The 21,515-nt window shown below is 49.4% G+C and overlaps 1 protein-coding gene across 4 annotated transcripts; it reads left to right on the top strand.

Annotated features, from left to right (window-relative positions):
* The first annotated feature begins 264 nt into the window (after positions 1 to 264).
* On the top strand, positions 265 to 19,827 carry PHC1 (polyhomeotic homolog 1). 4 transcript variants are annotated; one of them, XM_073313294.2, is made up of 15 exons: positions 265 to 474; positions 5,378 to 5,537; positions 6,271 to 6,381; positions 7,755 to 7,832; positions 8,763 to 8,912; positions 9,959 to 10,114; positions 11,409 to 11,907; positions 12,311 to 13,077; positions 14,231 to 14,378; positions 14,617 to 14,825; positions 15,556 to 15,670; positions 16,281 to 16,389; positions 17,149 to 17,299; positions 17,881 to 18,112; positions 18,539 to 19,827. In XM_073313294.2, the coding sequence occupies exons 2-15, from the start codon at positions 5,424 to 5,426 to the stop codon at positions 18,691 to 18,693; spliced, it is 2,994 nt and encodes a 997-aa protein (XP_073169395.1). In that variant the 5' UTR covers positions 265 to 474; positions 5,378 to 5,423; the 3' UTR covers positions 18,694 to 19,827. The 4 variants fall into 4 exon arrangements, with proteins under 4 accessions (XP_073169395.1, XP_073169412.1, XP_073169419.1 ...); XM_073313302.2 differs by lacking the exon at positions 265 to 474 and adding an exon at positions 534 to 969; XM_073313311.2 differs by lacking the exon at positions 8,763 to 8,912.
* The last annotated feature ends 1,688 nt before the right edge of the window (positions 19,828 to 21,515 follow it).

The raw sequence follows: 21,515 nt of genomic DNA, 5'->3' as shown, positions 1-21,515 counted from the left end.
ATAGCCGGCCGCTCCAACCAACCACTCTGTCCACTCCAGACCACAGCAGTCTCTCCACCCAGCCCCGCCCCCCACGCCCCGCCCCCAGCCCTCCAGCCCCCCCCCCGCCGGCCTCAGCCAGGGCTCTCGTTTCCATGGTAACAGCAAGCAGCCGGGCGCGAGGGTCACGTGTCCCGGAAGCGCCCCCTTGTGGCCGGAAGTGACGGCGCGAGGCACAGGCAGCCCCGGAGGCCCCAAAAAAAAAAAAAAAAAAAAAAAAAAAGAGGGGGGGAGGGGGAAATAAAAATAAAAAAGGGAAAACCCCCAAACGCAGGACGCGGCGCTGGCGGGGCCGCCCGGGCCCGAGCTGCGGCACCCCCGCCCGGCAGACGGGCCGCTGGGAGCCTTCCCCGGGGGCCGGCCGCGCGGGGCTCCGCCGCCGCCCCATGAGGAGCGCGGCGCCGCGCGGAGCGGGCCGCTGGGCGGGGATCAGAGGTAACAGCCCCCCGCGGTGCCTGCCGGGCCGGGCCCCCCGCGCCTCCGGCTCTGCTGCGCCCGCCCCCTCCCCGCTTTGTGTCTCCGGCCCCCGGAGGCCCCCGACTCCTCCGAGGCCCCGGCCCCGACAGCCTCGGGCAGAGAGGCGGCGTGGGGCCGGCGGCGGGGATTTGCCTCCCGGGAGCCGGCCTGTCCCTCTTCCCCCGGCCCGCGGGGGCTCAGGCGTCCCGCTGTGTCCGCTCTCCGCCCTTGCCAGGGGAGGGCCCCACCCCGCTGCCCGGCTGTTTTCTGCCCGGCGTTGAGGTTGCGTTAAAAACAAGGGTTCACCCCCAGCCCTCCAGGACGGCCCGAAATCGCCCCCTCGCTTAGTTTCCCGGAGACGGAAGCAGTTTGGCCCTTGCCCCCATGCAGAGCCCAGCTGCGGTCATTGGGGCTGTGCCCAGGGTTAATGGGCTCACCGGTCCAGTTGCAGACTCAGTCCTGCAAACACACAAGGTGGGTAACTTCGCTCATGGGAGCGGTCCCCGCACATAAAGTGACAGAGAGACACAGGTAAGCTCTGGAACCGGCTTCCAAGGGCGGTGATAGAACCTCCGTCCTGGGCAGTTGGTAAGACCAGGTCGGACAAACACCGGCCAGGCATGGTCTAGGTTTACTTGGTCCTGCCCCACTGCAGGGGCTGAACTAGATGATCTCTCAAGGTCCCTTCAAACCCTTCATTTCTGTGATTCTGTGTGTCACTGTTTGCAGGATTGGGCCCTAATTTGACCCGGCGGGTTAAACTTTTCTGTAAATGGCATACATAAATAAACAAACTCCATTGAAATTCTCTGGCAGAGGAAAAAAGTAACTAAACAGAAAAGGTGAAAAATAAATGAGCTCTTCAAAACTGATAACGTTTTAATTAATTCGGGTGTTAGTGTGGCAAGTAAAGATATTAGGATTCAAATATATATGTATACCTTGAAGTCAATAAGAGTTGTGCATGTGATGATCTACAGGATCTGGGTTGTTGATTTTTTTTTAACCCAACAGTTAAAATTTCCAGTACGGGCTGCTTATGGCAGCCTCTTGTCTGCCATGGGCCAAGTATGATCTTTACCTGTTGCTGTCCATTGCCTCTGATCGCACTCTAATGTTTTAGCTTTACTCTCCTTCTCTTAGGTAACACCAGATTCTAGTGTAAGTTTTGTTCCTGAATTGATTACTTTTGATTTTAAATATTTGTGTAACCTTATTTTTCTTCTCCACTCTCTGCCTCCAGCATACTGCAATTAATTTCCCCTCACCTTAACTGCCTCTTTCTCTGCTTTGGGACTGTACTGGATTGTTCTCTCTGGGTGGGTGTGGGAATGCACGGGTAGAATCAGACCTATTTAATGGTTTGTCAGAGACCTCAGATGGCTGATAATTAATGAAGATTCTCCTTTAGTTGACATGGTCCCATGCTTTTAGAGCAGTTCTATCCCTGCTGTTGCTATGATGCTCTGGATGGTCATGATGTGCAACATAGTGACATCCATGACATCCTAGGTGATCACAGACTTGTGTCAAACATATATTGTATGGCAAAACTCCTATTGACTTCAGTGGGAGCAGGATTGGGCCCTGTGGGATAAATTCAGACCTAGTATAAGCAGGTCAATTGCTGAGTAAGAACTGAAGGGTTTGGCCGGTAGAATTCAGAGATGCAAATGATCCATGAGACTAAATTATGTGCATTTTCCCACTCTGTCCATGTGGAATTATTCCCTACAATATGCAAGCAGTGAAGTAAAACTATAGGTTTTGTTGTTCAGTAGGCCCTCTCCTGCATGCTAACAGTTCTCTGTGCTCCCACGTTATCGGCCTCTCAGACCCACCGCACAGTGATCCTTGCTCCTCAGTTTTGTGCTCTCCACAGGATTTGACTGGTGAGGCTCTGTCTGCTCTGCATAGATTTTCAAAAGTGACGATTTGCTTATATGGCCCAGTACTCTAAACCAAAAATATTTCTTGCCTGATGTAATGAGCAACCAGAAGTTGGTCCAATAAAAGATGTTACCTCACCCACCTTGTCTCTCTAATATCCTGGGACCAACATGGCCACAACAACACTGCGTACAACATTGGCTAGAGAGAGAGACTTTTATGGAGCTCCCTCATCTCTGGCTGTGTCCCCTACTATCTGATTGTCATATGTGTTTCAATCACTAGAATGCTGCAGTTCTTCAGAAAGAGCTGCGCAGGTCACAGTATACGAACCACTGGTCTGGGCAACTAAATACATCACTGATGGATCTGGGATTGGTTGAATTAAATCAATGCTATTTAAATCACAGTGTTTAATCGTGATTTAAATCAGCAAGCTGGAAACTTTTATTTAAATAATTGATTTTTAATTTTGTTTTGAACTTGTACTTTCTAATTATTTTCCTAAAGAAAAGTTGATTCTCATTGGTTGGTAACCATTAAAACATGTTGATTTTTCAGTTAATTATAGCCTTGACACTTAATTTGCTATGCTTTGTTAACCAGGAGGAGACTATATCTAGACACATTTATTTAAGCTAATTTATAGCTTAAAATACACTTATTAAGATTCTTAATTTTTACCATTTTTATTATTAGACAATCATGAGTGGTGCTTTTATTTACTAGATTATTAATTTTTTTACTCATAATTTGTGTCGAGCTCTTTTTAGGTGGAAATTGAAATTCAGTTAAAGCACACAAAATCAGCATTTTAAAATTGTTTTTGTTTTATCTAACTAACAATCTTAAATGTGTTAGATACATAAAATCAAAAGTTGATCAAAACATGTTTTCCATTAAAAACTCATTATTAAATAAAGTACATACTATATTCTGACCACGACTAAAGCTCGTAGGTGCTATGATAAATCAAAGAAATAAATTGGTAGTGAACTGAACTGATTGTTTCTGGTCAGAATATTCTTCAAGATTTTACAACTAGCAGATCTCATTCTCTCACACCAAGTTTAAATTCATATTCGTATTTTATTTATAAATTGGAAGAGGAAAACCAAGCTTTTCTGCTTTTTCAACTCCTAATCAGTTTCTTAACTTTCAGTGAACTAGTCATTGAACTGAACTAGTTGAATCAAAAGTATAACTGGGTTAAAAAAAGAATTAGAAGAAGTTCATGGGGGATAGGTCCATCAATGGTTATTAGCTGGGACTGGCCAATGGGATGGATCATTTGATAAATTGCCCTGTTCTGTTCACTCACTTGAAGCATGAGGCACTGGCCACAGTCAGAAAACAGGCTATTGGTCTGAATGGACCATTGGTCTGATCCAGTATGGCCATATCTTATGTTCTCATGAATAAACTGAAAGGAAGAAAATACTCTCTCTTTACATTCAGAAAAGGCTACTGCTGTCAAAATCCGGTTTACAGTTCAACAAACTCTTGTTCCAGGTGTTTAGCCAGTGACTTCCACCAGTTATAGTGGTTGGATTTCTTTAAAACTTCATCAGCAAATGTGTACTACTAACAATTTAAAAAATTAAAAATAATATTAATTTATTGTAGTATGTTTAGGCCTTAACATAAATTGTCATAATTTCAGATTTAATTTTAAATAGGTTTATTTTTTAAAAGAAAATGTATTTACTTAAAATGTTTAAAAATCATCACTTTTTGTGTCCTCCCTGGATGGATCTTAAGTGACTGCTACATGTATTGTGATAGATAATACCCTGTGATTATACACTTTGGATTGGGTAGGGGCACTAGACCACAGACTAGGAAGGTGTGGGGAGATGGTTCAGGACTGGCATAATTCCTCAGCCTCTCTGGTTTCCTTCAGACATGCAGAGCCCCCATCACAAAATCTCCTCCCATTACCCAGTCAACCCCTATCTCCTGCTGCTGGAAGCCCTCTATGATCACTCAGGCACATCTTCCCCTTTTGTGAGAAACCCTTCTTGATCCCCTGGATGAGGGCTTTCCATTTCATCTGCCTCCCTGTTGATGGAAACCCTCTCCAATTCTTCCCATCCCCCATATTAGCATGACCTATCTTTCTGCTGTTGGAAAATCTCTCTGACCCTCAGAAGACCTCCCTTAGAAACCTTTCCTGATCCCTCTGACATGCATTCTCCATGTCACCCATTTCACTTCCTGCTGGTAATCCCTTACCACTCCATGTTCCTGACCCGATTCCCCCTGGCTGTGCATTCTCCACACAACTTTTCACCCCCACTGGCAGGTCCCAATCTAACAGTTAAATCAGAAACGATCAGGGGTTACAGCCCAGCCACAAGTGTATGTCTGTGAGCAAGAAGAAAGAGCCAACCTGAGTGGGGGACCAAGCCAAGAAGGGAAGGGTTGCATTTGGGTGTTTTCGCAGCGGGATAATGGAACTGGGAAGAAGAATCAGCTGGGAAGGGAAGACCGGTTACTAGGAGCACAATATTCTTTTCCTCAGTTCACTTATGTTTGAATGGAGATGAGGGGGTCAGGTAATTGAATAACTGTTTGAATAATATACAACTGGTATTTTCCTGCCTTTATAGGAGTTTAGAGCTTGCTATGTAACTGCCTATTACAGCAGCAGCATGGCCATAAATTGTGGAAATTTGTTCATTTCACTTAAACTAATCGTGATAATAAATGACAGTTGTGTTTAAACTGAACTGTGGGCCTAACCTCTGGGTAAATTGAGACTCTTTTCTCTCAGTGCTGCAAGGCAGAATTGAGGGGCATCAACAGAGCTGAGTGGGGTCCCAGTACTGGAATAGCAGGGGGGCTGAAGGACAGGACTGAAGGGCACTGGCAGAGCTGTGTGGGGAACTCAAGACTGGCATATTTAAGTTAAAAAGCCATCCGTGATGCAATGAAATACTAGTTTGGTTCTTTTGTTAGTGTGACGTGGTTTCTAATTCTCTCCATTTAGGTCTTGAATCAGTCTCCTCTGTTTGAGATCCCTGGGACCTGTCACCATGGAGACTGAAAGCGAGCAGAACTCCAACTCCACCAATGGGAGTTCAGGCTCTGGAGGAAGCACTCGCCCTCAGATATCTCAGATGTCTCTGTATGAGCGACAGGCAGTGCAGGTGAGGAGCTAGCTGTGTTCTGAGTTGGATGGGTGAACAAGAGGGTGTAGTGAGAAGGGTCTTCTACATCCTTCACTTTGTATGCCCATTCACCTGGAGTGGGAGTGTGATCAGAGGGTTGGCATGTTTCAGACTTGGGCAGATAAGGGTTGCCAAGCCTGGCCAGACACTTAGTCCATGTAGTCCAGTATCCTGCTTCCATTTTTACTGGAGCAGCCATTGTTTCATTTTTAGTACAGCGTGCAGCCTCTTATTCTATTGAATCACATTATTGCACAACTCTAATCTCGGAGCAGGCCATTGGTTCGTTTAGTTCAGTGTCCCAGCTCCTTTGGCTGTATTAGAACAGCCATTGGTCTTTTGTGTCTGGTACTCTGCCAGCACTGGGTCAGAGCACTTGTCCACCTAGTTTAGCATGCAAACTTCCAACTTCCTGGAGTTTATTAGGTCTAGTATATGAACTGGAGTACATCTGAAGTCCATTGAATCATGTATCTCCCTTTGGCTGTACCAGCTCAGGCCACTGATCCACCTACTCTGGTGTCCTGCATCCTGCTCACATAGCAAATCCTGTGGCTGATGGCCCCACTACATCCTGGGAACTTTGGATGATATTTTTTTCCTTGTAGCAGTTCTTTAGATCATTATGCCTCGCTCTGACTGCACCCCATGGGCACATGGTGTGTGGTGGCATCTGTTTTTTTTTCAGAGTTGTTTTCTTCTCTTTCTCCAGGCCCTTCAGGCATTGCAGAGACAGCCCAATGCAGCCCAGTACTTCCATCAGTTCATGCTCCAGCAGCAGCTCAACAGTGCCCAGCTCCACAGTCTGGCAGCTGTCCAGCAGGTGAGTTGTCATGGGACAGAAGGAAGGAATCTTCTGATACTTAGATAGTAAACCTTTGGGAGCCGGGGCTGTCTTTTTGTTCTATTTGTACAACACCTAGCATGCTGGGGTCCTGCTCCATGACTATAGCATCTAGGCATGACCGTAATAAAAATAATTATAAACTGGGGGCTTTGTGGAGAGATGGAATTAATTTTCAAGTAAAGAAGAGAGCTTGGATAGGTCCTCCAGGTCTCCATTGGGAACATATTGCTGGGAGTCACCTCACCAGCCCCTCATCCCCTTTAAATATGAAATAGATTATAATGGAGACAATGGATGCAGGTACATTCTGAAATGTGCTCAGGATGGGCAGCGACTTGCTGTTTTTTCTGAGCATATAGGTAGCCCTTTCAATGTGAAATTTCAGAGTCAGGTTTTCTGCCCTTTGTATTTTCTCTGTAATTTTTGCTTGGTTTCTTTTCAAACTTTGTTAATAGGAAGTGTTAGTAATCTGTCTCTGGCTAAAATTAGTCCATAACAATCCAACTTTTCTGTTGACTGATACCTTTTAAAAACCACTATCTGTCTACACACAGGTTAGTAGTGAGATGTATCTTGAGACGATCTGGTGCAACAGGGAATATATTCTTTTTTTTTATGGAGGTTTATTTGTTTTGCTGTTGGACACACAATGTTCTCCATTGGCAGGTACATCTTTCAGTCAGATTGATCCTACATTGCAAATGATTTTGTGTGTGGTGGCTGACAGACTGTTGCACTTACTGGCAGATAAATTCTTCCTCAGCTGTGGCACGTCTATGGGAATCCCTGTTTCCTACCCTCGACATAGTGGGGAGGAGTACCTGGGAAGTGGATACACACAAATCTTAGTTGTGCAACAGTTCAGGTTGCTGTCCACAAAACAAATTCAACCCAAAACCACAAAGGTAAAGAAATGAGAAGTGCATCACCTAATAGTACATTCCCTCTTTTCCTCTATCCCCAGACACACAATTTACCAGTATCACAATGCCATACGCCACAGAACCCACACACCACAACCTGAACTCTACCCTCCATAGAAGCCAATCTCCCCATCTGCAACATAATGAACTACAACACCGAACATCCATAGCTAATACTGGTGGGGAGAACAGGGTGCAGTCGGAAGAGTGGGTTGAGGGGATAGAGTTCAGGTCGCAGTGTGTGGTATGTGGTGCTCCAGTTCCCTGGGGTTGGGGAAGGAGTTGTCATAGTACAGAAGGGAGGGAATCTGCTGATACTTAGATTGTAAGTGTTGGGACTGGGAATTCTTTTTTGGCTAAATGTTCGAATTGGATTAAAAGGTTCACTGCAGTTGCTCATTCTCTCCCTCTATCCCTTTCTTACAGGCTACAATTGCAGCCAGCAGGCAGGCAAGCTCCCCCAACACCAGCACCCCACAGCAGACCACCACCACCCAGGCCTCAGTAAGTAACTGTCCTCTTCCCTACATGCATCCCCTCTTCCCTTCAGAACTCAGTCAGCCAGCAGCACACAACCACTGGGGATGCCAGGAAGCCACAGGTTATGGCAGGAAACTGTCAGCAGTAAGCGTTTGGGGCACTCATCATTATGTGGGGGTTACAGAATTGGGAGAGGGGTAGACCCCTTGGTAGTGGAGGTATCCACAGCTGGAAAGGTAAAACTGATCTCTTGTGATTGGGAGAATGGGGATAAAGTCTGTTAAGGTGAGGAAGGGATCATGGCTCATGGGTGGAGAGAAGAGGAGTGATGAGCAGTAGGCAGCTGGATGAGTCCTGCTGGGGAGTAGGGGAGAGTGCTGTTTGGGAGGAGGTCAGGAACTTGTGTGGGATTGAAGAATCAGGGTTAATTGGAGGGGGAGAGAGAGAAATGGGGTGGCCAGCAGAAGGCTGGGGGAAACTAGTCAGAGGCTGGCAGTGTCTGGAGAAAGGCCCCCATTCCTTCATTAGGCTTTAGATCCTATTAGTAGCAGTGTTTGTGTCCATCATTACGAGTTTGATGGTAACTGGATGATGTGCAGTGTGTAAGTGGGTTAGTGTCCCAACGCTGTGGCTGACTTCGGATTCCAGAGCCTCTTGGAACAAGGGCTCCTACCGTGAGCTGCTGAGGCTATACTGCGATGGGGACCAGAAACAATTGCTTGCCCCACCCAAGGTATTGCTGCTGGAAAGGGAGGGGATAATGGTGCCAAAAGTCAGTCTCTGTCATTCTCTCCCTGATCTGTCTAGTTCTGTTTTTTGGAAACAGGGAAAGGCTGGGCCTTAAAATGCCAGTTCCTGCTGTTCCCCCTGCGTGTGTAGAGGGAAGGGGGCTGGGCCTCATCTCTTTTATCCCCATCTCTTCCTGTGTGATTTGGGGCTTTTCTCTGTTTTAAGATCAATCTGGCCACTACATCGGCCGCCCAGCTAATCAGCCGCTCACAGAGCGTGAGCTCTCCCAGCGCCACCACACTTACTCAGTCTGTGCTCCTGGGGAACACCACCTCGCCGCCTCTCAATCAATCACAGGCCCAGATGTATCTCCGGGTAAGAGACATGTGCACACAACATGCCCACACCTGCCTTTTGCTCAGTCCAGTGCTCTGTCATATGGCCACCAGAATAAATCCCTGACTCTGGACCCAGTCTCAGGCTCTGATATAGCAGGACAGGGAATGGGTTTGATATATTTTAAGCTTTAGGTTGGAAGGCCCTAGTTTCTGGAACTACCACAGGTTTGATTCTGAGCAGAGTTGACTCAGCATTCCAAGGTAGATGTACTGAGTTCAGTATGCTCTACTGTGTAGGGAGTGCTAGTGGATGAAACCTTTAGGAACCAAGCTGTCTGTGCTTTGCATGGATGTTGAAGATCCCATGGCACTTCTCATTAGAGTAGGGTACATATATGAAACATAGATCCCCTCCTCTCAGCAAATCTCAGGTTCAGATATATAGATCACAAAAATAAATTTCTTCCACTCTACCAATTCTGGAACAAATATTTATCTGACAAATTAATCTCTTCAGCCACTGCCCGGCTCAGGTTCATAATTCAGAATTAATGTCTTCCTCTCTTTCAATTCTGGGTGCAGAGATGGGTCTGAAAAAATGTCCTCTAAACCAGTCCTGGGTGAGGCTATACATCAAAAATTAAACCCCCTTTTAGGAACTCTGGGGTTCAGTTATAATAATAATTCTCCCTACTCTCCACCAGTGATGGACTCAGGTTATAATTCTCTTCTTTTCAATCACTCCTGGATGTACATCTCAAATAGATATCTGCCTCTCAACCAGTCCTAGACATACATGTGAAAATGAAATTCTGGTCTCTTAGCCAATCCTGGACAGCCCTTTGGTAAGCAGTCCAGCTGTGCGTGTGATGGAAGAGAGCTCCATAAGGAAGCAGTTTCTGGTTCCCAGGTTCCAAGGGCTGCAGTCTGGATCACAGGGTTGGGAGGGTGGGTGATTTTGCAGTGTGTGACACCCCAGCCCAGTGTTGCTTTGTAATTTGTTTGCTTGTGGTTCGCTTTCTTTCTTTCTCTCTCTCCCCCTCCACTCCTTCCTCCTCCACATCACCCAACCCACCCCCACAGCCGCAGCTGGGGAACCTGTTGCAGGTGAACCGGACCTTGGGCCGCAATGTGCCTCTTACTTCCCAGCTCATCCTGATGCCTAACGGGGCCGTGGCTGCTGTCCAGCAGGAGGTGCCACCCGCTCAGTCTCCCGGGGTCCACACAGACACAGACCAGGTCAGTGATGCCCCCCTCCTGGGGTTCGCACTCCCAACCCTTCCCCCACACGCACACTCACCCCACTCTCGGATCTCTGTCTCCAGTTCAAGCTCTCCCTTTGTAGAAGGCTAACTCTGCTCTGCCTGCCTTTCTGTATACTTGGGCCCCCTGTGGACAGTGGGGTCTGCAGGCTCCATTCTCTCTTCAGTGTGTTATTGTGCTGACTTGTCACTTCCAGAGAGCAGGTTCATTTCCTGCCTAGTTTTCTGGGTGACCCACTAGTTGGGTCATTTCCATCTTCATGACTGTTTGTTTGGTTACGTTGAGTGAAACAAATTGGTGGATTCATAGTCCAGTTCCTAGTGAGGCAGGTGCTCCACAAGAAAGAGCCCTTGCCAGTATTAATACTGATTGGTCCTGTTCCCTGGCCATCTTAAAGAGGCCAAGGATTGACTAGGCCACAGAGGCTGGGCTTTCCCTTAAAAGGTTTCCTTCAGGTCAAGCAGCATGGATGCTCCCCACCAGTTGTCTTGCCCCATCCGACCATTCTGGGTATTTCCAGAGGCCTTTTTTTGATCCCCTGAGCTCCTGCCCCACTGCAGCTGCTTCACATCTGTCTTGTCTGCTGTTTCTTTGGAGTAAAGCCAACCGCGATCACACTTGCAGATAACATTGCAATTGGAGGGGGAGTGAGCATAAAGGATGGCAGCACCAAAGTGCAAAGAGAACTGGAGAGCTCAGAGTGGGCTGCAAACAATGAGAGGAGATTTGGGCCTCCTGGGTGGAGTGCCCTGTGCCCAGGGAAAGGAGATAGGCAGCCCAAAAGTAAAAAGAGATTTACTGAGCTGGAAAGGGGATCCCAAGGTGCTATAGACAATGCTGAGGTGAATCCCAACAGCTCGAAGGCCAGGCAGACGCATACAGAGGCCGTCCCATGCTGCTCATGCAGTCTGTGCTGTTAGAACCTGCTATTCTGAGAGAATGGTGCTATTTCAAGTTCCCTTCAGAAAGTGCCATGAAATCTTTAACTTCCACCAGAGCTGGGGCAGAAGGGTGTTCAGGTTAATGTCTTCTACGAAGAGATGACCCCTCTAATAGTGGAGCACTTTCAGTATTTCTCTGAAGTATGGGCCAAATCTGAGTGCAAGAGGCTAGAGCCCATGGACTGACTGACTGACTTTGCCAGTGGAGCCAAAATGGACTTTTTATGGTGTTTCCAGGCTCCCTGCCTCTCTCTGTCAAACTACAGGGAAATACATGAGCATCATTGTAACCTAAACAAATGGGTTGTTTTGTATGTGTGTGTTTCTAGGTGCAGAACTTGGCTGTGAGGAGCCAGCAGACCTCAGTCGTTAATGCCCAGCTGCAGAGCTCTGCTCAGAAAGCAGCCCTTCCAGGAAACTCCCAGGCTTCGGGCCTATCACAGGCCACAAATGCCAGCCAGACCTTGGCAGTGGCTCAGGCCTCTTCTGGCAACACAGGCCAGTCCCTGAATCTGAGCCAAGGGGCAACAGGCAGTAATGGTGTCTCTGGGGGCGTGGTGGCAGGTGGTGGGAGCCAGGCCACCACAGGGGTGGGCCAGGCAGCCTCGTCTGGCCTTGGGGGCAGCTGCCAGAGGAAAGGCACTGGGGTGGTGCAGCCGTTACCAGTAGCAGCTGCCCAGGCAGTGACAGTGAGCCAGGGGAGCCAGACAGAGACAGAGAATGCAGCGGCAACAAAGAAGTCTGAAGCAGACGGTGGGCAGCAAACCGTTGGCATGAACCTGACTAGGACAGCTACGCCAGCGCCCAGCCAGACCTTGATCAGTTCAGGTAGGTGATGATCCAGCCTTTACCTCCGCTTCCTCCGTTTCCCCCTTGCTCTTGCTGTTTAGCTCCCTAACTCAGCTCTGTGACCAGGGCTGACCCTTGAAAGTCCAGCAGTGGGAACTTCCCACACATACCTCCCCTCCAGCATGCTCCCACCAAAGAGGTCCCTCCCCAGCCAGACTGAGAGAGGAAGTCTCTCTCAGCCTCTTTAGTCCTTGGCTTCTCTGCTGAAACTACCAAAAGTGGGGCTAGTTGTGGTGGTCACTTGTAGAGAGATGGGTTGGAACCAGTGCCCCAGAGGTGAAAGGGTCTGTATCCCACATTTCCCACTACCTTCATCTCCTGCTGCCCCTTTGTTGTTAATGCTGTGCACTCTCCTTTTCTTCTCCCCTTCTCTTGTCTCTAGCCACATACACACAGATCCAGCCCCACTCACTGATCCAGCAACAGCAGCAGATTCACCTGCAGAAGCAGGTGGTGATCCAGCAGCAGATTGCCATTCATCACCAGCAGCAGTTCCAGCACCGCCAGTCCCAGCTCCTCCACACCGCCACCCACCTCCAGCTGGCCCAGCAGCAGCAGCAGCAAGCTTCACCTCTGACCCAGCAGCAGCAGCAAGCTCCGCCTCCCCAGCAGCAGCCTTCGCCTCCACAAAATCAGCAGCAGGCTCAGACCCTTGTGGTCCAACCCATGCTGCAGTCACAGCCTCAGCCCATACAGCTCCAGCCAGACAGCCCCTGCCAGCCAGCCACCAAGTCACCTGTACCCATTCAGTCCAAGCCACCTTCAGCCCCCATCAAACCACCACAACTTGGGGCTGCCAAAGTGTCAGCAGCGCAGCAGCCCCCACCACACATCCCAGTGCAGGTGGTGGGGAGCCGGCAGCAGGGCTCAGCCCAAGCCCAGGCACTGGGTTTGGCTCAGATTACCCCTACGGCGTCGGCCCCCCGGGGTATGCCAGCAGTGGTCCAGCCCGTCTCCCAAGCCCATGCCACTTCCCCATCATCCCAAGCTCCTTCTGCCACAGCTTCCCCCCAGGAAGCCCCTCCCCTCACAACTGGAGTCAACTTGGCACAAGTTCAAGGCACGGCCCATGTGGTGAAGAGCACGGCCTCGTCCCCAGTCATGGCTCAGGTGCCTGCAGCATTCTACATGCAGCCTGTCCAATTACCCGTAAGTGATGCCAATGGGAAGGGGAATAGGATAGGGGTTCTTTACCTTCCCTTCTAGGGCACCAGTTTCAATCCAGCTGCATGCCAGTGAGATGAGATGGGGATGAAGCTTTTCCCCTCTAGGGCACTGATTCTAATCCAGCCGAGGAGTTAGTGACCAATAGTCATTCTCTCTGATATGGCGATTCAGTAGCCTTCATGAAATGAGTTGGAGCTTAGTCCTCCCCAAAACAGGGCAGGTATCTGTCACAGATAGCATTAACTGGCCTCCTTATTGTCAGTCTTGGCAGAGGGATCAGGGGCAGAATGAGCCACAGAGCCTGAGCTCCCCTCTTCCCACTAGATGTGGGCCTTTCCAGGTCAGAGACCCTTTGTTGTGTTGTATCAGCCTCTAAGATCAGGCCAGCTGTAGGCCTTTTAGGATCCCCTGGTCTCAGGGGACTTCCTATTTTCCAGTGGTCCCTCAAAGAAAGCAGTGGGGGTAGCTTTCGCTATCTTCATAAGGCTGCATGGGTCCCTGTCTCAGTGTTCACAGGGACTTCATTTGGGGATCTTGCTGTGCGCCCTACTGCAGCCCTGTTGATTTTCTGTGGGTTTCACCAGGGTAGCTAAAGGTGGAATTTGGCTCCGTTGTTTCTAAACTCTGCTGTCAAGACAGTGAGCTTCTGTGACAGCTCCCAGATTCTGCAGCTCTCTGTTCCCATCCAAGACCACCACCGTATCAATCCCTGCTCACTTGTGGGAGCAGACTGGCCAGTGACCAACCTATCTGGAAACTGGCAGATGGCTGCCATTCCACCTCCTTCTTATGGGGCCCATCACCACAGACTGGGGACATTGTGAGTCACTGTGTCATGGCGCTGCTAAATCAGTGTGGTTGATGTAGGAGGAGGAGATGTAGAGCACCAAGATGGTGATGGCGGCAATGGAGATGTCAGTGTTGTGATGTTGTTGTTCCCTAATAGGAATGCATGGCAGCCTAGATCCATGGTGGTGGGGAACATGAGGGGTTGACCATGGGAAGGAACCAGGCTGGAGCTGGAGGGTTGAGGAGGTGCTGGCTATTTCCCTTCTGACCTTTCGTATGTGTTCTGCTTTTCCCTGCACTTTGGGTTCCACTTCTCCCCTTACACGTTCCTGGTCCTCCCACACAGGGAAAGCCCCAGACCTTGGCAGTGAAGCGCAAAGCAGAGTCTGAGGAGGAGAAGGAGGAGTTGCCCAGTGCCACTACACTCCTGCCCGCCAAGTCGTCTCCTGTGGCAGAGAGTCCCAAAACCATGGAGGAGAAGAGTGGCTTTGGAGGTGAGTGGGTAGAGAAGGGCTCTGATTGCTCGGTCTGTGGCCTGATGATGTAAAGCAGAGGGGCATGGTGATGGACAGGACACAGGCTAGATGGGCCAGTGATATGAAGTCGGATGGTGGACTGGATGGGCCAAAGGTGTGGACTGCTATAATATAGCTGGCAGGATGGACTAGATGGGCCAGTGGTCAGATCAGTTGTGGTGAGTCCTTTCTTCCTTATGAGCTTTTATTCTTCCAGAGAAATCTGAGCCTGTCCTCAGCACAACTCCAAATGCCCCCACAAGTGAAGCAGCGTCCGTCACCACCACATCTTCCCCTGCCCCTACCCTGGCAATGGTGTCACGACAGACTGGAGACTCCAAACCCCCACAGGCCATCGTCAAGCCCCAGATCCTAACGCACATCATCGAGGGCTTTGTCATCCAGGAAGGGGCAGAGCCATTCCCGGTAAGAGCCGGGGTCCACAGGGGAAGGAGTCAGAGCCGCCCTGGGGAGAAGCTGCTTTTTGTGGGACTGGTATTCTTCCATCACTGGAGAAGTTTCTTTCCCCACCCCTCTCTCCCCTGCCCCCCAGGTGCAGTGACAAAAGAGGGGAAGGGAGGGATTTGTGCTGTAATTACCAGGGAAAGAGGCAGAGGGATTAAAGGCAAGTAGATAAGTGGGAGGATGGAAGGCAAAGTTGGGCTGGCTGGTTTCTCCAAAGGTCTCTGACACAACGAATGGGACAGGGAATGTCAGCGGGTTCTTCTCTTTAGACTGACTCATAATACAGGGAAAAGGGGGCACTGCTGCTCGTAAAGAGCTGTAAATTTAAACCAGATAAGGGAAATACTGCTTCATGTGGTGTGTCACTGTCCTTTGGAACTCGCTGCTGCAGGATCATAGAATCATAGGACTGGAAGAGACCTCTAGAGGTCAGGATATTCAAGGCGAGTGGTTTAGCAAGATTAAAGATCAAGAAGAGCATCTACAGTGATGGTGCCAGGATACAAATAATCAGTATGTCTGGCTTCTGAGCAAGCACTGGACACCAGCTGGCTGGGTCAGGAAGGAATGACCACTATGTGGTTCAAGGTCTCCCCTTCTCAGTGAGCTCTGAGAAGGATTGGGGCTGGGATCCCTGCTGGGGGCAAGGAGCCTCACTCCCTGACTCAGTTCACTTCTCCACCCTTTGCAGGTTGGCTGCTCTCAGCTGCTGAAAGAGTCTGAGAAGCCACTCCAGGGAGGGGCTCCCTCCGGGCAGAGTGAGAACCAGTCCAGCAACTCCCCAGGAGGAGATAGTGCAACCCTGGGTGAGTCTCAGCTCCAGGGAGCCTAGCTTGTATCAGGAAAACAGCTTTTCGGCCTTCTCTTGTTTCCTCTTCCCATACTTCACAGTTGGTGGTGGGTGCTGCTCTCTCCTTTCTCGAGGGACTAGGAGCATGATGCTCAAACTCGGAGATCTAGGGTCTTCATTTCTTGGGTTTTGAGGGAGGGAGGGAGAGAAGAGTCCTTACACACTAACTAGAGATACTTGGGCAGTCTGGATCCTCTCTGCTGGAAGCCTGGAGGTTCCAATGCAGTGCAGAGCCAATAGGGAGGGGTGAATTGAGGGGATTCCTGCCTTTGTGTGGAGGATAGGGGTGTCCATGCGTGGCAAGAGGGGAGACTCTAAGAGGCATTAGGAGAGGAACGAACCTCTCTGCTTTGCTCATGTCTTTGTCCAATCCTTGTCGTCAATATCTCAGTCAGTGGGGTTTCCATCCCATCCCTCAGGGAGGCTCTTCCACAGCCTAATAGCTCAGTAGACTCTCCCAAGAGAAATGGCTGAGATTGCTGAGTGACTCTCTTGTTCCTGGTAGTAATTGGGGGCAGGGGGGTTGTGTGATTTTTCTTTGGTTGTAACAAAGGATCTCGCTCTAGAGCTGGACAAGAAGACAAACCTGCTGAAGTGCGAGTACTGTGGGAAATATGCCCCAGCCAATCAGTTCCGGGGCTCCAAGAGGTTTTGCTCCATGACCTGTGCTAAAAGGTAACACCAGGCTTTATCCCCCTCCTCTCTGACTATACTTCCCCCACAGCTGGATATGTTCCCTTCCCCAAGTTACATACAGTGCTCATTCCATCTGGACCTCCATGCAAGAACTACATTGGCCAAGTTGGGAGCTCTGTGTGCAGAGAGCCTGCTGGATTGGACCTATAACTTGGATAGTCACTGCTGAGCATCTGTCCACGATTAATCCTTCGGGGTGGTGGGTCAGGGTGTTGCACCTAAAATGCTCTTGACTCCCCCAGGAAGTGGGGTGAGGGAATTGTTCCTACACACTGAAAGAATTCTCTTCCCTCAGCAATGGTCAAGTCTACAGCTAGTTAGCAAAGGCCTGTTAATAACACTCTGCTGGCTTGTGTTAGCCCTATGGGGCCTGGAAGGCCCAGATCTGGAATGTGTGTTTGGGGGTGGGCCGTGAGGGGAGGGAAATGTGGGAAAATCACGCCAGGAGTTGCTGTCCTGAGAGGACACAACCCAGAACATCTTGCTTTCTCCCTCTGGAGGGAGGGGTCTGGTTGGTCCATCAGCTGCTGAGTTAGTGCAGGATTCTGTGGTCTGAAAATGTTGCTTGTGCTAAAGGTCAGCACTGCTTCCTTTCAGGAGGAGGGCTGGAAGAGGGGGGACAGACCTTGAAATCCGATGGCAAAGAGGAGTCAGTCACCTTCTGTCCCCATCTAGGGGAGGGAGTAGGAGATGAGCAGGACTGTTTCCTCACTGCTTGTCTGCTCTTCTTTGTCTCAGGTACAATGTGAGCTGCAGCCATCAGTTTCGGCTGCAGAGGAAGAAGATGAAGGAGTTCCAGGAAGCTAACTATGTCCGTGTGCGTCGGCGTGGACCGCGGCGCAGCAGCTCCGAGATCGCCCGAGCCAAGATCCAGGGCAAGCGCCATCGGGTGAGTACACAGCCCCATTTGCCCTTGTCCTGCCAGACCTCGAGCCTGGCACGATGGAGCATTACCTTACTGGAGGTGTTGTCTTTTGTACCCTGGACATACTCGGTCCCCATCACAGTACTATAGTTGTGTCTGCTGCTGGAACTGCTGGCCCCTCAAGCCCTGGATTTATTCCTTTGGTTGGGACTAAATCCAAAGTCCTGGCTACTTGTGGGGCTTACGCCAAGATCCGCTGGCACTTTGGCTAAGAATCGGGCGTTCTGTCCTAACTCATTCTGCCTCTCTAAGTCACTCCCTCCTCAGAGTTCGAGTACTTCTCTCCCATGACAGTGGTGTGATGTATGGCACTGCCTGTTTGAACAGTTGTTGCATTTCACCCCAGAAGTGGCTGCATTGGGATGAGTTATCCCTGCTTACACAGTGTGTGGAGAATGCACTGCAGAAGAGAAACTGCTACCAAGACCCACTGGGGCTGCTCATTCTGTCCAGTTTCTCAGATTTCTCCAGGCTGCTCTTGATGTTAATAGGTTTCTTTTAACCATCTTCCTTTTTCTCCTCCCCCACTTCCCTGGTGCCTGTAGGGGCAGGAAGACTCCAGTCGAGGCTCCGACAACTCTAGCTATGATGAGGCTCTGTCCCCCACGTCCCCAGGGCCCTTGTCAGTGAGGGTTAGTCATGGAGAGCGAGACCTGACCAGCTCCAACATGGCCCCACCTACTCCAGACCTACATGGCATCAACCCAGACTTCCTGTCCAGCAACCCCAGCCGCTGGAGTGTAGAGGAGGTGTATGAGTTCATCGCATCCCTGCAAGGTGAGGCCAAGCTCTTGTCCTGTCCTGTCCCCTCCCCTACATGTGTGACCCAATAGAGCACGAAGGGCTAACAGCATGTCTGACAGCCAGGGGTGCAGGGTGCCCAGCATGGAAGCTTGGGATGTGGGGAGCTGGGTAATCCTTTCCTCATTCTTCTTGCTTCACTCCTGGGGCTTCTAATTGAAGCAGACTCTGAGGCAGTGCAGTCAGATCCTTTGTACTCCCCAGCCTACCAGGAGAGCAGGGGCCAGGGCAGATGAGTGGGGCAGATTCTTAGAAACACCCCTTCCCCCCCCTTTCTTGCTCACCAGGATGGCCTGGGAGACTGGAAGCAGGAGTCCATTTTTAATGGAGTGGGAGTGTGTGAGTCAGAGACCTGTCTCACTTGGCCTTCTCTCTTGCCGCCCCCCCCCCCCCCCCCGGCAGGCTGCCAGGAGATCGCAGAGGAGTTCCGCTCACAGGAGATTGATGGCCAGGCCCTGCTGCTGCTTAAGGAGGAGCACCTCATGAGCGCCATGAACATCAAGCTGGGACCTGCCCTCAAGATCTGCGCCAAGATCAACATCCTCAAGGAGACCTAACGGCCTTGGTGCCAGAGGTCTCCCTTTCCCCCAACCCCAGTGGAACCACCTGCCTCGGGAGCGTATGGCTGGGGGAATGGGACCATTTCCTATGATCTTGCATAACAAAGGAAAGAAAATGAGAAAGGAAGTTTTAAATGAGTGAAACTATCACTTGGCAGCCTGTGTCTTGGTCTCTTAACGGTGCTACAAGGGGGAGGAAAACTCCCACCTGGGGCCTTGAAACTTTTCTTCCCTTCATGAAGTGCATCTCGCTTTCTTTTAAATCCTTCCCCCCCATGGAGAACCAGAGAAAGTGAAACTCCTAGAAAGGGGGGAAAAAAGGACATCCTTCCACCTCAGAGGCTTCTGGAAGTAACCAGTTTTTTGCGGGGGAGGGAAGGAAAGCTGAGCTGGCCCCTTCCTGCCACAGTGGGGCTGCTAGATCCTCAGTTATTTCTTTTGAATTTTTCACCATACCAGGATGTGATGCATGGAGTAGAACCTACCCAGTGCAGCTGCCTTGCTTATCTGTGGGGGAGGAAAGCTAGTGAATTCCAGATGTTAGGAGAGGTTGACAGGTAAGAATTAGCACTTAAAGTGCCACCTCCCATTCCACTTTCTTAAAGCCTCCTAGACTATGGTTCTGCGTTGGGTTTAATAGCCATCGTGGCATATGTACCAAACCCTGGAGGCCCAGGGCAAAAGCAGTTGCTTTGCTTTACTGTCTCCTTTAGCGGTGCGGCTTGAAGGCTGTAAATGTTGTAGTAGCTGCTCACTCCAGATTCACCCCCATTGGGCCAGTAGAAGGGGGTTTAATTAGAGCACTTCTGCCAAGGAGTTTGGAGAACAAGGGGGAGCATTCATTTTGGGAGCCCTGCAGCCTCAGGGGTTTGTCTCTCTCCCCAAGACTGGGACGTTACTTACGGATCCAAAGCAGGAGTTTGAGTGCTAAGGCTCCAACCTGTTCTATGGGACTTTTCATTTTAGTGTTCTCTTTCAGTTTGTATTATTTTGTATCTCTTCTCCACTCTCCTCAGGAGAGTGTACGGGACAAAGTTTCAAGGGGCAGGACTGTACCCATCTGCCTCGGGTCTCTTATTTTTGGTTGTAAAACAAATATTTCTTTTCCTCATAAAAAGAATGCTTCAAAAACTGCTTAATTCTGCATCTTAATGACATATGTAAACAGACCTTAGCAAAAACCTAAGCTTTTCTCCCCTTTTAATTCTACACTTACTGCCCTCCTCTACACAGAAAGTTGGTAGGCAAAATGCAATACTTTGCAAACTTGTTTGACAGCTTCAGAGGTTCCAGGCTCCACTAATGGATCAGGCAGAGCTCCAGTTAAGGAAGCTTCTGCTTAAAAACAAAACACACATCAAGGAAACTTCCAGAAAATGTGAGAGATAAGGATGAGACTTGGTTGCTAGAGTGCAGTAGGATGGGAGTTTCAAAAGTGTCCGACCCTGACCTAACTCTGCTCCTGGGCTGAATGCTTTTGGAAAACGCATCCCTAATGCTCAGCAGTGAGTAAATTCAACACTGGGATTCGTTCTGTGCCATGTGTCTCAGCCCCACCTGCTGTCTCTGCATAAGAGCTACTCGCATAAATAGTCCGATGAAATGTAAGTCTGCTCTGTATACATGAACAGCAATGGCATGGTGCTGCAGGAGGGCCATATTGAGAGAGTCCTCCCAGCCCCCCTCCATGCGTGATGCTAATAAGGTCTGCTAGGATATGGTTTTATTACCCATCTGATGGCTGTAGCTAAAAGGTGTTCTCTCTGATCACTAGCAGGCAATTGCATAGGTTACTGGAGGGCTGTTGGCCTGGCTGAAAGTAATGAAGCTACACCATAATTGAGTAGAAGGGCTGAGTCTTGCTCTTGTATATAGTAGTGATTTTGTGAGACTTTGGTCAAGGGTATGTATCAGAGTTGCATTAGAAAAGGGGACCGCAGTGAGGGAAGGTGTTTAGAGGAGGGAGGACAGGAATTGAGGGTCAGTGCAGGAACCTTAACTTGCTTACAGTGAAATACTGAGTTTGAATTTTATAATTAAAATTCTCACTTGTTTGGAAGGGAATTTCTGTAGGTTTTATTTACTTATTGAATACAGGCCTCAAGAAACCAGCACTTCTTGTGACCCATCTGACTAAAACACTGGATAACAAAGCACATGGCCCATATTTTGAATACTCAGAGGTTAAAAGCTGATCATAAACTCAGACTTTAAGGTCAGAAGGGACCTTCGATCATCTAGTCTGACCTTCACATTTCAGGCCCCAGAATCTCACCTACCCCCTCCTGTAATAGACTTATAACCTCTGGCTGAGTTACTGAAGTCCTCAAATCATGGTTTAAAGACTACACGTTAGAGAATCCACCATTTACCCTAGTTTAAATTTGCAAGTGACCCTTGCCCCATGCTGCAGAAGAAGGTGCCAATCTGACCTAGGTGAAAATTTCTTCCTGATGCCATATATGGCGAGTGGTTAGACCCTGAGCATGTGGGCAAGACTCGCCAGCCAGACAGCTGAGAGAGAATTCTCCATAGTAACTCAGAGCCTTCCTGAGCTAGTGTTCCATATCTGTGCTAGCAGTCACAGATTGACTACATGCCATTGTAGGCAGTCTCATCCTACCATCCCCTCATAAACTTATCAAGCTCAGTCTTGAACCAAGTTAGGTTTTTTGCCCCCACTGTTCCCCTTGGAAGGCTGAACTTCTCTGATGGTTAGAATCTTTCACCTAAATTCAAACCTAAACTTGTTGAAGGCCAGTTTATATCCATTTGTTTGTGTCCACATTGGCACTGAACTTAAATAATTCCTTTCCCTC

This window comes from Lepidochelys kempii, chromosome 1 (assembly GCF_965140285.1).
Source record: "Lepidochelys kempii isolate rLepKem1 chromosome 1, rLepKem1.hap1, whole genome shotgun sequence".
Lineage (NCBI taxonomy): Eukaryota > Metazoa > Chordata > Testudines > Cheloniidae > Lepidochelys > Lepidochelys kempii.
This window is presented reverse-complemented; position numbering and strand designations above follow the sequence as displayed.

What these genes read in the sequence shown, in the direction of transcription:
- PHC1 (XM_073313294.2), top strand. Translation starts at nt 5,424, where the DNA reads ATGGAGACTGAAAGCGAGCAGAACTCCAACTCCACCAATGGGAGTTCA. An exon ending in CCACCACCACCCAGGCCTCA is followed by an intron (nt 7,833 to 8,762) that starts GTAAGTAACTGT and finishes CTCTGTTTTAAG; the next exon opens with ATCAATCTGGCCACTACATC. An exon ending in AAGGGGCAGAGCCATTCCCG is followed by an intron (nt 14,826 to 15,555) that starts GTAAGAGCCGGG and finishes CACCCTTTGCAG; the next exon opens with GTTGGCTGCTCTCAGCTGCT.